This window comes from Parus major, chromosome 1A (genome assembly GCF_001522545.3).
Source record: "Parus major isolate Abel chromosome 1A, Parus_major1.1, whole genome shotgun sequence".
Taxonomy (NCBI): Eukaryota; Metazoa; Chordata; class Aves; order Passeriformes; family Paridae; genus Parus; species Parus major.
The window spans coordinates 65010187-65023377 of NC_031773.1; the positions used below are offsets into that span (position 1 = coordinate 65010187).

The 13191-nt window shown below is 39.4% G+C and overlaps 1 protein-coding gene across 3 annotated transcripts in view; it reads right to left on the minus strand.

The window, feature by feature from the left end:
- Positions 1-13191, minus strand: part of PDE3A (phosphodiesterase 3A) — a 223870-nt gene that overhangs the window by 10480 nt on the left and 200199 nt on the right. For all 3 annotated transcript variants that reach the window (XM_015628620.3, XM_015628622.3, XM_033514361.1), the window contains 6 exons: positions 11398-11509; positions 10069-10182; positions 8530-8729; positions 6908-7111; positions 5270-5425; positions 1774-2014 (listed from right to left, as the gene is read on the minus strand). In XM_015628620.3, coding sequence (XP_015484106.1) covers positions 1774-2014; positions 5270-5425; positions 6908-7111; positions 8530-8729; positions 10069-10182; positions 11398-11509 — 1027 coding nt within the window. The remainder of the gene's footprint in view (positions 1-1773; positions 2015-5269; positions 5426-6907; positions 7112-8529; positions 8730-10068; positions 10183-11397; positions 11510-13191) is intronic.

Consider the following 13191-nt stretch of genomic DNA (forward strand, 5'->3'; position numbering starts at 1 on the left):
GTCACAGAGAATTCTGGGACCTGAAGACAACGATTTGTCACTCATTCATATGATCAGGAAAAGGAGCATCTCCCATTTGGTATGAAGGAAGTAGAAAGCATTTGTTGAATATTTCAAAACTTCTCATACATTAATTTTCAAAGTCTTGAAAACCATAGTCTAAAAGCACCAGGCTGAATAACAAGATATTATAAAAGGGTAGAATGTAAAAAAAGAAAACAGAAGATCACTAAAATCAGTCTGTTTGCAATATGAAAAGAGTTAATAACTATCAGTGCTTTTAACCTGAAAACAGCATTGTTTGACTCCACTAATGATGATACAGAAGATAAGTGAATAGAGATATTAGATGAAAGGAAACCAAGGATTTCAGAGGTTGGATATATGAGAACATCCTTTATATTTTTTTTTTTTTTTTTTGATACAGCAGTATCAGTTTCAGGCTTTGGGGGTCTGTGTTAATTACCAGTTGCATACATTTCCTCCTAGCAGGCACCTCCATAAAGGCCAATCTGCCACAAACATGTGGCTCTGCCTATTACAGAACTGATAGATCATAAGGTGCTAAATTAACCTGTGGTTACTTGATGTTCACTGTTCTCTACAAGATGGTTTTTGTGTGTGTGAATGTGCTAAACTTAAATTATGTGCAAGTGTGAGTGTGTGTGTGAAAAACGACAACGATTTCTTAAATACAAACTGTTCACCTCTGGATCTTACTAGAGATAAAAGTTTAATTCTGCACATCAGGAGACATAGATTTTAGTTCCACATCCACATGTGACTTACTGCACTCATCAAATCTTTTTCAGCTTTCCCAAACAGGGATGATACCCAGGCAGGGCATGAAAGTGTGTAAGAAAGAACAGAAAAAGTGAGGCTTTTGAGGGAAAAAAGCTATTTATTTGTATTTCATGAGTGCACTTAAGGCTGCTGTTTCCTAAAACTTCTGGACAGGGGAGAGAGAGAAAGATCACTCACAGGAGGGAAATAAAGGAACAGTAGTAGAAAATTCAGAGGGAGAAAAACCATGAAAGAATGAAAAGGCAATGCAGGATTAAACTGATGAAAGTTAGAGGTCTAGAGTTGCAGTATTTCCTTTTAGAAGTCACTTCCCACAAGTGCCTGAAATCTCCTTTCAAGGTAAAAAACTTTCATCTCAGTACAGCAAATATTGGCAATGTTGCCTTTCTAGAGGAGAGGCAGGAGAACATAAGCTGTATTTACTGACTAGCCAAGTGATGCAGCTCCCAGCACACAGCACAGCAGTGCCCAGGGCCAATTCTCTTCCCTCTCTTCTCCATGTTACCTTGAAGAGATTTGCATTAAAACAATTCCATTGTTAAAAACTATTTTTCTGCATCAGGATTTCAGACCCTCATTCTATTATTCCAGTGTGTCACGTTAACTCATGGAAATGGTGAGTGTTTTCCTTGAATAATCTTCTCCCAAACATCCTTTTTCCAACTGAAATTCTTGCAGTCTATTAAACACCAGTCCTGAAAGAATCTAGAAAGCCCTCATGCACAGACAGATGATCCACCACCAGAAACCCCAGCAAAGGTTGAAATAAGTGGTGGATATGAACCACATTGGTCCCGGACCCATGGAACATTTCCATTAACAATTTAAGTGGCCACAACTTCACCAAGGACAGCACTGTCACTCTGCAGGAGGCCCATGTTGAACTTGGCCAACTTACAGCCTCTGCTTAGTGCTCTGCTCACAACATGGAACTTGTTTTTTTGGAAAATGGAAGCGTCCACAACTTACTGGATTCAGCATTTTCACAAGTTTCCATTTCTGCTGTTTCTTCCTCCTCTTGCTCATCGGTGTCTCCTGATTCATCACTATCTTCTATCCATTTTCCTGGCATCAGCCCTGCTGAGTCATAGGAGTTACACAGTGGTCCCACGATGTGAGTGATGAAGGATTCCTGGAGGTGTGCCAGCTGAGGAGCAGAGCGGTCCATGAAAGGACTGATTGGCAAGCCCAGGCTGGCCTCCTCATCACCCTGGAGATGAAAAATAGCCGTCATTTCTCTGAGCTAAATGAAACAAAACCATGTCACAAAAAGGAGTAAAGCATATCCAACCAATTAAAATTGCTGGAAGAACTACACCTAAATGGCACCCTGGAACTTCCATCGTGTCAATTGGTCAGAGCTACAGCTCTTTTCTTTAGGAGCTGATACCAGCCCACTACCAATAATATGAATTTAACAAGGATGTTAATGACTCTGCAGAAGGATGCCCCTAGCCCTGAACTTTGCACTGTGTGAAAACTTGGAATTCGTTATTTCAATTATTTCTTCACATTATTTCAAAAAAATCCCTTCTGATTGTGTGATTGCTACTTCACAACAACCTTGTTTACAGGGAATAAGACAACTTCTAGAAGACAGGACTATCTCACCAGACTAGTTTTCTTATAAATTTCATCTTATTAAAAGTAACCCGCAGATGTCCTCTTGGCTTTGGCTCATAATATTTAGAATTAAACTGCAACTATTAGAAATATCCCTTTGAAAGCAATTTGTGATATTCATTCAACAGTAAATCTTTCTTTTTGTTAGGGTTTTTTGGGGGAGAGAGGGAGGCATAAGTTTTTTCTTCTCTCTTCTCATGATGCAAAATAAAGTAAAACTTCATTGCAGAACCAAATCTGATATACTCAATTCCCTATCACAGCAAAAGCTCCTGCTGATATCAGTGTGCTTTCAGCTGAGCAGATGTGACAAAACCAGATGCCATCTCCCCCCAGAAAATATCTAACCTCCCTAATCAAGCCTGATATGTAGCTGAGTGCTGTGGTACAATAGACAGTTCTATATTTAAGAATATAGATTAGAATTTGGAGATGCATTTTCAGTTTCCATTATGTTATACTTTGCTTTTTTTTATTTCTATGCAATGTAAATTTTTGAAGAGTAATGGCTCTTCATACCTGACCAACACCCTGTCTGTATCTGTATTTGAGGAAGGCCAAAAAATGAGAGCTAAATTCTGGAGTATGTACAGCAAATATCTCACTTCCTTGTGTTTTGTTTGTTAATTTTATATTAACCAACCCTGAAATGTTATGTTCAATCATTAAAAACAAAATATTTGTGTTGACAAACCACTGAAATGTGCCATCCATTCTTGAAACAGCAAATTAAGAAGAGGTGACAGCTTGCTCTGTACAGAAACATATCTGAGATTTTCTAGTTGTGAAATGGGAAAAATGCTGACTGTTGAAATGTTTACAAATTCTTTTTTATTATTCTATTAAAACATGATTTATTATGTGAAACATCCTGCAGTATTTTTTTAAATCTGTCTATCCTGTCTTCAAATAATTATGCTGGATATATAAAGAGAAGGAAACATCCTGCAACAATATGACACAGGATTTTGAATATTTTTACACAACACATTTTTAATAAACAGTTCTTATTTATATGGGGGTGAAATTCTTCAAAGAAGTCGGTGTTTATTGTAACAAAGATATTTCTTGACTTTTACAGCATAGGTTGAATTCACATATGTGTGTTTTCTGATAGCACTTCCAGGGAAATTCAAACTTCCCACAAAATTTTCCTTTTTAGAAATGAGAAAATGAAGACTTTTCCAGCTGCAGGAAAAACTAGTGCTCAAAAGCATGGTGAACATGGTTTGAGACACATCTTGTAGATTGTTACATTAAGGAAAGCAGATTTTAACAGCGATAAAAGAAATTGAGAATCTAGTTTATCCTCCTCAATGCCAAAAGCAAGTCCAAGAAAGAAAATGTTCTCTGTTTTGGATCACGTTTCTGAATGATGGAAAATAACACAGGCTCATACTGTGGAACAGATAACACAATATCTTCCCACAGATATCCTCACAAGCTTGATTCACTGTCCAACGCTTTGATGACATCAATGTATCGGGGCACTGCAGGCACTAGTCACCCACATAAGCTATGATCATCACCAGAATTGCAAAGTACAGTTTGTTGGGACAGATGCAATGAAGAAGAAAAGCATTTCCTGAAAGAAAATTTGGGACATGAAGGTTGTTTTGGGAGACTCTCTTTGTTTAAGAAAAAAAATGAAAACAAAAAAGGAGCTAGATATATTCATACTATATGTAAAGTTCATTGTACTTTCTTTTTCTTGGGAGATTTGACAGAAATAAAGAAGCTTCAGGTCAATGTCTGAATTATGTCCTTTCTCTGTCTCATTACATACTCCAGAAGGCAGCAGCAAATCCTGGTTGAATTTTTTTTTTCCCAAACTGAAAGTGCAGTAAATTTAAGGGAAGTTCAAAAAGCTTTTAAAGGGATTAGTCTGTGACTCCAAGTCTGCACAGCCTCCCTGAGAAGTCTGTGGGTTGTCTTGTTCAGTGATTTAGCCTGTTTGCTTCATCTGGAAAAGACAGGATGTGGAGTTTAATCTGACCAGAACATTCAAAATGTTCCCACTCAGGAAACAGAGGAATTGTGTGGGAACAGCCCTGACCCTTGCACTCAGCTAAATAGGTTATAATGAGAAAAGGTTCAGTTGAGGGCTCCCTTACACCTAGAAAGAGAGGAGCAGTGCCTGGCTGTATTCCCAGGTCTTTGTAAATCAATCTGTGGCTGTCCTCCTTCCTTGTGCCACCAGCACAGCCTTGCACAATTAGTGCAACTGTTCTGACAAACCTCTGAGAGCTGGAAGTGTTGTCTTAAAAATGAAGTGTGGGCCAGGATCAGTGTGTAGGGAGCAGATGTGGTTGGCCTGTGATGAACTGAAAGCCAGTGTTACAGTCCTGCTCAGAACATAAAGGCTCTGGTTGTGGGAACAGAGATGTGGCCTGCAGAGAAGCTAAAACAATTCCACTGCTCTGGTTAGATCATCTGTTCTCATCTTTTGGACACTACATGACAATAAAAGTCTGAGACTGCAGAGGAGGACCATGAAAACCAGCTGATGTCTTGGAAGAACACAGAAAGAAGCATAAAAACATGATTTGCACTAAGGAAGAGGGAAATGACAGCCATGATGACTGAGAACAGGAAAATAAAAAGAGGAAAGGAACAGTTGTTCACCATGACAATGCTTGTCCACAGTGCCAGACTTGAACAGTTCAGCCTGTAAAAATGCCACCATCATAAACTTCAGTGACAAATGGACTTTCACTGGTCCAGCAAAAGACTTAATGTAACCCTATCCAACCTCTTCACCTCTATTCTCTGTGATTTTCCACTCACCACCAGCACTATCATGCTCCAGAACACAGGGCATGCAGCTTTGGAATGCATTTACCTGTTCATAGAACTCATTGACGATGCCTTCTGTCCACTGCAGATGCAAGTCTTTGCACTTTGCAGGCCCATTGACGTCAGCCAGTTTGATGCACATCTGACAGACCAGCAGGCGGTCGTTCTCGTTGGTCCAGTCAATTCCAACATCATCGTTCACCTGGGAGACAGGGAAAAGGAAACCATGATGGTAATCCCTGGCTAAAGGATGTGTCCACAGAGGAAGTTCTGACCTGGGACATTGTACAATATATTTAGCTAGTTAACAAAATCACTAGGATAAGCAGGCGAGCTAACCTCAGGCTGGAATTAACAATATGGAAAATGAAAAATAAATTAAAACCAAGGAACATTGAAATGAATAATGAGAAATCAATATCTAGCACATTATGCACCTGTTTGAAAGCACTTACTAGGAAAACAAACAAATGCAATCTTTCCATGACATTTTTCAAGAATTTGATACCTATTGGTGTATAAATATAAATTACTATAAAATATCATGATTGCAGAGTGAAGATGTGTATAATGAGCTTATTTCCCTGTTTGATCTAAGTATGGCTGAAAGTATTTTCTCCCTTTTTCCTTTTCTCTCTTTTTCCTACTCCTCTCACAAGAAGAAGTGATACATACTGTCAACTGCTCTAAAAGAAAGGCAGGAAGGCTGAGGTTGGAAGGGACATGACTAGCAGGGGTGCAGAAGGAGCTCAGACTTTTATGGATCTACAGATCAGTTCTCTGTCTACCCTGGACCACATCTAGGGCCTCTCTCTACTGCTTCTTAAAGCCTGAAATGTTACAGGGAAATGGAAAACCAAACCAGTCATAAGTCTGGAGGCTTCAAAGTGTCAGCATACAGATCCAGCCTAAGTAATGCCACAGGAAGAAAACATTTTATCCATGTCACCAAAAACACCTAAGGAGGTCCTAGATACAGAACACACTGCTCTTGGGGGGTTCTCACAAGGAACAACAAGGCAGTACCAGCTCAAAAGGCAGGTATCTAGTTAACATGACAACAGCTTTGATGGGTGATGGAGCTTACTAAAATATCTTAATAGGAGGTGATTTCCAATATGTCAGTTTTTCAGAATGGTTTCCCAGGGTTGTGATTTTGTGGATCACTGAATGGGGCATGCAGGAAAGATCTTTAGTGACCTTTCCCTGGAAAGAGAAATGAATGGAAGACCACACTTTCACTGCATTTGAAATTAGAAGGTCAATTCTGTTCTGCTTTCTGTGCTTTGATAATACAACAGTACAATTAAATCAGTAAAAATTCACTCAAAGCAGCCATTATGGAAACTTGGTAATAACACCATAGATTTTTTTTTCCCCTTGAGTGCTTTGCTAATAGGTCTAAAGTGCCAGTGGACAAGAAAGCAATTTGAAAAGTAGAATGCAAAAATAGTTCGCAATAATTTTAGCCTTAAACCACTTTCTGAAAAATAGTAAATATGTATAAGGAGAAACTGTGTCGCTAACTTTAAATGAGTAGAACCCAACAAAAAGGCCAGATTATTATTCAACATTTTACAGCAGCCAAAAGGACTTTCAGAGGAAATAGAAACCCTTTTTGCTGGATGCTACCAAGGCCCACAATCTTTTCTGACCATCTCCCAGAAGCCCAAGCTAATCTCACCTTGGCGTTGAATTTGGCAACAAAATCAAAGTGTTTCTTCAGGTCAGTAGCCAGAATCGCCTCAATGACGAGGAAGCGGAAATGCTTGAACTCCACGTGGTCCAGGTTGACCAGGAAGTTGTACTCTGGCCTGGACATGAAGAGGTTCCAGGCAGCAGCAGCGTGGTGGTTCTCCAGCACGGAGCGGTCGTTGTACAGCACCGCCTGTGGAAGCAATGCGGGCAGGGGGAGCTGAGGAACATCTCTGCAAGATCACAGCAATGGATTATTCTGTTCCAGGCCGCAGGTTAATGGCTAATATAACATGGGTGTGTGCTTCCCTCATTCCCAGAGTGAGCCTCACCTAATGGATTGCTGTCTTTGGGAATTGCACCGGGCAGTTGTGTCTGTGTAGGACTGGTTCCAAACACAGAAACAAGAGGAATTCCAGTTTGCAACCTGAAAACACATACTCAGCCTGACAGATATCTCAGTGCTAAAATCCAAAACTGGTGAAATCTTGACCAAAATAAGATGTGTAACTCCCATAGTGAGGGTAATTCCAATCACAAAATAACAAGAAAATTATTTTTTCCTATTAATTTTCAAACTAGAAACATACGTTAGCCATACAAAGAGGCTAATCATCTAACTTCCTTTTCTGATTTTTACAAGCACAGAGCTATAGCTCTTGATTCATTTAGATTAGATTAGATTAGATTAGATTAGGTACAATTAGATTTAAACATAGTACATGTCTGCTCTCCCAGTCTATTTACCTGGCCAGAGTATCAAAGCTGCTGATCACAGAAATGCATTGCAAGGATGAGAAGCATTACTATCAATTCATTGACACAAAGTGGTACCAGAGCCAGTTCAGGTGACTTGCTCTTGGTGACAGAGGAAGTTTGGTTGAAAGCTGGGGAGTAAATCTAGAATTTTTACATCCCTGTCTGACCTGCCACCATTAAGATGTATTTTCTTTATTTCCTCCTCCATAGAAGTATTTTTCAGCACAGTGTGCTGAAGCCAGGCAGGTCAGCTATGTAAAGTAAGGAAAGATGATATCATAATTAAGCCAATAAAGAGTGACTCAGAATTGCTGAATTCAACTCTGAGGACTGGCAGCAACTTCTGTGTAACCTTAGGCAAGCCTCAATTCTACATTTATAACACTGAGATTATTTTCCACTCCCTGCCTCCAAATACTTTCATAAAAAGACTGCAACTGCTCATATTCTATAGAAACAACAGAAAATGTGTTATGATCATGCACAATTAACTTGCAAAGCACAGTCAACTACACAACTGGAATTTTATATTTAATCTTTCTGTGCATTACTTGGTAGAATAATTCTTCCATTCTCCCACAGTCACAGATTCTTTATCAGTCAGCAGTGCTTTACCTTCTTCACTGACACAGTTTATTGGTACCTTTCTTAACAGCTCTGCTAACTGAGGGTGTGTAAGAAGACTCTTACCAGCAATCCCCAAGTGAAGTGATTATTTCTGTCACTTTGACAAGCTGTTTCAAAATATTTGGCAGACTTGTGCTTAATGGAAGCCACAGGCACCACTAGCAAGGAAAAGCTGTCATCAAGACCTTCCAAACTGTACAGCAACACTGCCTGAGATTTATTTACCTGAGGAGCACTTGTTGCTACCAAGAAGGCATTGGTCCTTCCTGGGTGATCATAATCATGCATGGCTGCAGCTACATAAAGAGCCATCAGCTCCAGGGCAGGGATGTTGCCAGCCAGACATCCGTAGCTGTCGTCTGTAGGTGTGTATGTCTTCGAAAACACATAGCCCATGTGGCCATGAGTGATTCCACTGTCAGAATCTGAGCAGAAATAAAGAAATCAAAACAATAAAAAATCCAGGGCCACTTTTTTTTTTTTTTTTTTCAGTGACCTATTGTAACAGAAGCAATAAAACAGGGAGAGATGGAGCAAATTTATGGTAAGAATAAATGCAGCCTGACCTCAAAGCTTTCTGCGCCTGTGATCCAGTAAAATAAGGCAAAAAAATTGGAAAGGAACAAATTCTGATCCCACCTGGGGATCTTCCAGCCATACAGCAGAACCTATTCTCAAACTATGCAAGTTACAAGCAGTAAGATGTAGATTCACAGCCATGCTGGAGCTTGGTGAGGAAACTTGATCTTCCCACTCATTTCTGTAATTTCTTTCATCATATAGACAAGTCTATCAGACTTAAAGCAATGGACTAGAATTTATTAATTAAATTACAGTGAATGTTTTCCAATACAAATGTCTAGACTTTGGATCTCTGCTGATAATCCTCTTATCATCCTCTTTTTGAAGCATCTTGAGCATACCTGTCAGGGACAGATACTGAGATGCTTTGCTAATTTAAAATCAGAGCGACCTTGAATGGATCTTGCATGCAGCTGAACAATGTCTTTCAAATAACAAACATCAAAAAGCCCCACAACTCAACCCTTTTCATTCTGCCTCACCTACTTTCAGCCACTGAAATCCCATGCTAATAAATTTTTACAGGAATAAAACCATTTAACACCACACAGACAAAAAGTAAAAAATAAAAAAAAAAAAAAAAGAGAAAAAGAGAACTCCCACAAAACAGACAGCTTCTCTAGTTGCCACAGCTGAACATGGAGAAGTTTATATAAAAGTGCAACAAGGTGTACAATCAGAAAACAGAAGAGTGGTTTTGTAAAGCAATTGCCAGATGGTAACAAGTCTTTTTATTTGGAGGAAAGCAAAGAACTCTTCATGACAGCCAAGTGCATGGCACTGCCTGCATGCCCCAGAAATTGTAGCATAGCAAAACAGTGAATGCTTTAAGGATTTAAGTCTATGCTGCCTCTGGTACAGCACTGGAAAGCATTAATAATATAGTTTTCCTGGGGAAAAAAACTTTTTGTAAAAATTAAATGGTAACAAAGACCTGCTGTTAAAGGTGACCACAGAGCCTTGCATTCACATGACATTAAATGCTAAGTATTAGGTTTTGGAGGAGCAATTACACTCCCTTCAAAGTTACACAAACACACCTGAACACCTTCAACATCCATTGCAGTACTGAACTACAACGTGTTACATCTTGCAAAAAATTCTGCATGCAATCCTCAGCTGCTGGCTTTCCTACAGCAAAACTCATGATAGTAACTTTAGGAATAGAAGATTTAAATATACCTGAATCACTTGCTGAGCCGTGGTCATTGATCACAGTCGGGAGGCCTGGGATGGGCTGGGTTGTAAGGTACCACACGGCGTGTAGAACATCAGTGGCATGGATTCGGTTGTGATCTGCGATAGAAAGAAAACCACCCAGCTATAAAACACCAGGATGCTCCTGTCAGAGGGGTATCAGCACCATCTAGTGGGTACCGTGTGGCAGTCAATCCAGCAGAGACAAAACCAACATTGCCACGAGCACCAGGGCTGTTTTCACTTTTCAAAGAAACGAAGAAAAGGAAGATAAATTATTTTTTTATTATACAAGGTATTCCTCTTTATTAAAACAAAACACACTTAAGAAAAAAACAAGGAAGTAGAGTGTTAGGTACATTAAAATCCCAGAGACTCTGTGAATAATGAAATGTTTTAAACAGAAATGAATGGCTTCAATAGAACAGACTGTGAGACTTCCATCTCTAACCTCCTCAGGCTGTAATCTGCTGCTTTAGATCCCTGATCCAGTTCAAACACAAGGAAAGGATCGAAACTGGGTCTCTCACTTTCCCAGAACAGACTCCAAACCACCTGGCTAAAGGCATTTTGAGGTAGCTTTCCTTAAATCCTTCTCACTGTAGCTGCTCCAATTGGTATTTAATATTTTGACAGAGAGACTACATGACTTCTTATAAGGATGTCTCCCACATTTTCCTGTCAATGTAGAGAAAAATAGGGTGTTCTATGTTCCTCAGTTCTGGGTTTATCTGCTAACTAAACAGGTAATAAGTCTTTCCTCTTGAGAAAACAAGAATCTTTTGCAGCTGAAGCACTTTGATAAATTTGGTTTGAATCAGTAAATACTTTGGGGATGACTGAAAACAGGTTTTTCAGTGAATAAACGCTTCCCACTGAAAAATATCAGCTAAGCTGTAGTAACAGAACAGGGTTCACTGATGTATTTGGCATATTTTTTCTGCTTATAAAGTTCATCTCTTTTGGTACCATAGCGCTGCTACTGTATAATCCAAGTTGCCTTTAGGGGGTTAAATGCTTCAAGAACTTCCAACTGGGGTACACTTGCATTAGCAGGAAACAGTCTTTACTTATAATATCTTTATATGATTTCTGGCTTGTGCAGACTTTGACATGAATTATGAAACAATGTAAAAGATGAAATACAAAGAAAAAAAGATGACAGCCTCTGCCTAGCCATCCATTTGGTCATGATGTACTAGAAGAAAAAAAATAGCTTTATAATGCAAGGAAAAAAGGCTTCAGTACAAAAGCGTATGGAAAATCCTCAAAACTTTAAGGAAGCATCATTATCTGCCAGGAATTTTTACTTACAAGGTATCTCTCGGTATCCACACTCCAAGGCATGAAAGTAGTTCATAAATTCCCTCACTGGTATTTTAAAGGTTTCAAACAGCCCCATGTCTTCAAAAAGCCTGTATGAAACCTGAAAGAAAAAAAACAACAAAAACCCCATGCTGCTAAGTAGATGAGAAAACTATAAAAATTAGATATAAAACTCCTTAGGTTGAATTACCTAAGGAGTAATTTACCATGAAAATCTGCTTTCCTGGTAGTGTTTTCTCAAATCCTTGAGTCCAATCAATCCCCAGAAAAGGAGGAACAATCAAAGGACTGACAGAAAGGAGAACTGTGTGGAACCTATGCATTGTGTCCTTGCTTTCTCTCCAATTTTGGAAGTGAAATGATAAATATCACTTCAACAGGATATCACAGGCAGCAAATAGCTTAGGAGGCAGAGATGCTTTAAGCATTCCTGCACTGAAAATGACTGTAAACATCCAGGAGAGGATGTATTGGGAAGCAGAATGAGTGAGGAGGTGTTCAGGAAAGGTGAATGCTCAGAAATGTAGACAGCAGTTAACGCAAAATGGTAATTTCTGAAGACAAGTTTGAACTTGACATACCAAACAAAGGGACACAGTAAAATCACTGCCTGATCTTTTCAATTTTTTTTGCAAATTGGACCCTAAAGCCTTGCAGAATCTTTATTTATTTACTGCTGTTAGCTAAATTCTGTCCTTTTGATGGCACCTGCCTGATAATGACCTGCCTAGAGCTAAGGAACTTGGACTGATGAGTGCTGAATGGCAAGAAATGGTTACAAATTACACTTTGTGTTTTACACCTGAAAGTAAATCAAACACCTGTCCACACCTGTTTATATCTGTATATTTTGTATACAAATTGGGACCTGTGAGCTGTGCCTAAAGTTTAATGAAAACCAACTCCAAATGTCCTGCCACTGGATTTTTACAGTAAGAGTAACAAAAAAGGGTATGAATTGGCAGCATTAGTGATCTTCCTCCTGCCTCCCCTCACAGTCATTCCCTGCCTGTGAACTAATTCTGGCAAAGCATTACAAGAAGCAGTGATGGTGCAGAGGAAGGTTGAGTGTGGTGTCTGATCCAGGATCACCCTCTAGTGACCAATATCTGACAGGGGGGGTTCTGCTGGGGGCTCAACCTCTCACTTCTGCAACTACCATAGCTGAACTACTCAACTATTGGGCTCTGGAAGACAAGAATAAAAGGTAGGGCCTGTCAAAGGCAAAACATTACTCTCTGAAATCCCCATGGGATCCCCCTGTATTTAGGCAGAGTGAATAGTGTGACCTGATGCATAATTTGGATTAGAATCTGAGTAGAACCCTGTTTATCTCTCTAGAATCACGGCTTAACTGTATAAGATGGGATCCAATATTTCACCTACAGGCAGATGAGTCTTACATTCTACTCTTAGGTCAGTGAAATGTAAGCCACTTATTTCCATCAGCAAAACATCTTGTATAAAAAAAGGAATTGTAATGAAAGAAAATTTGGCAGGACCAAACCTTACTTGTCTACACTAGCAGTACTGGACAGGAATCTTAAATAAAGCATATCATAAAAGCATGTTTTTTCTCCCCTTGGATTCTGAGGGCTGGGAAATTCCACAGTTGAAAAGAAGCCAAGTTGATGTGTAGGAATGACAGCTTTTGCCTCTGGTTTGGAGTAAAATGGCATTATTCTCTGTGATTGTTAGAAATCCTTCCTTCCTTCCTTCCTTCCTTCCTTCCTTCCTTCCTTCCTTCCTTCCTTCCTTCCTTCCTTCCTTCCTTCCTTCCTT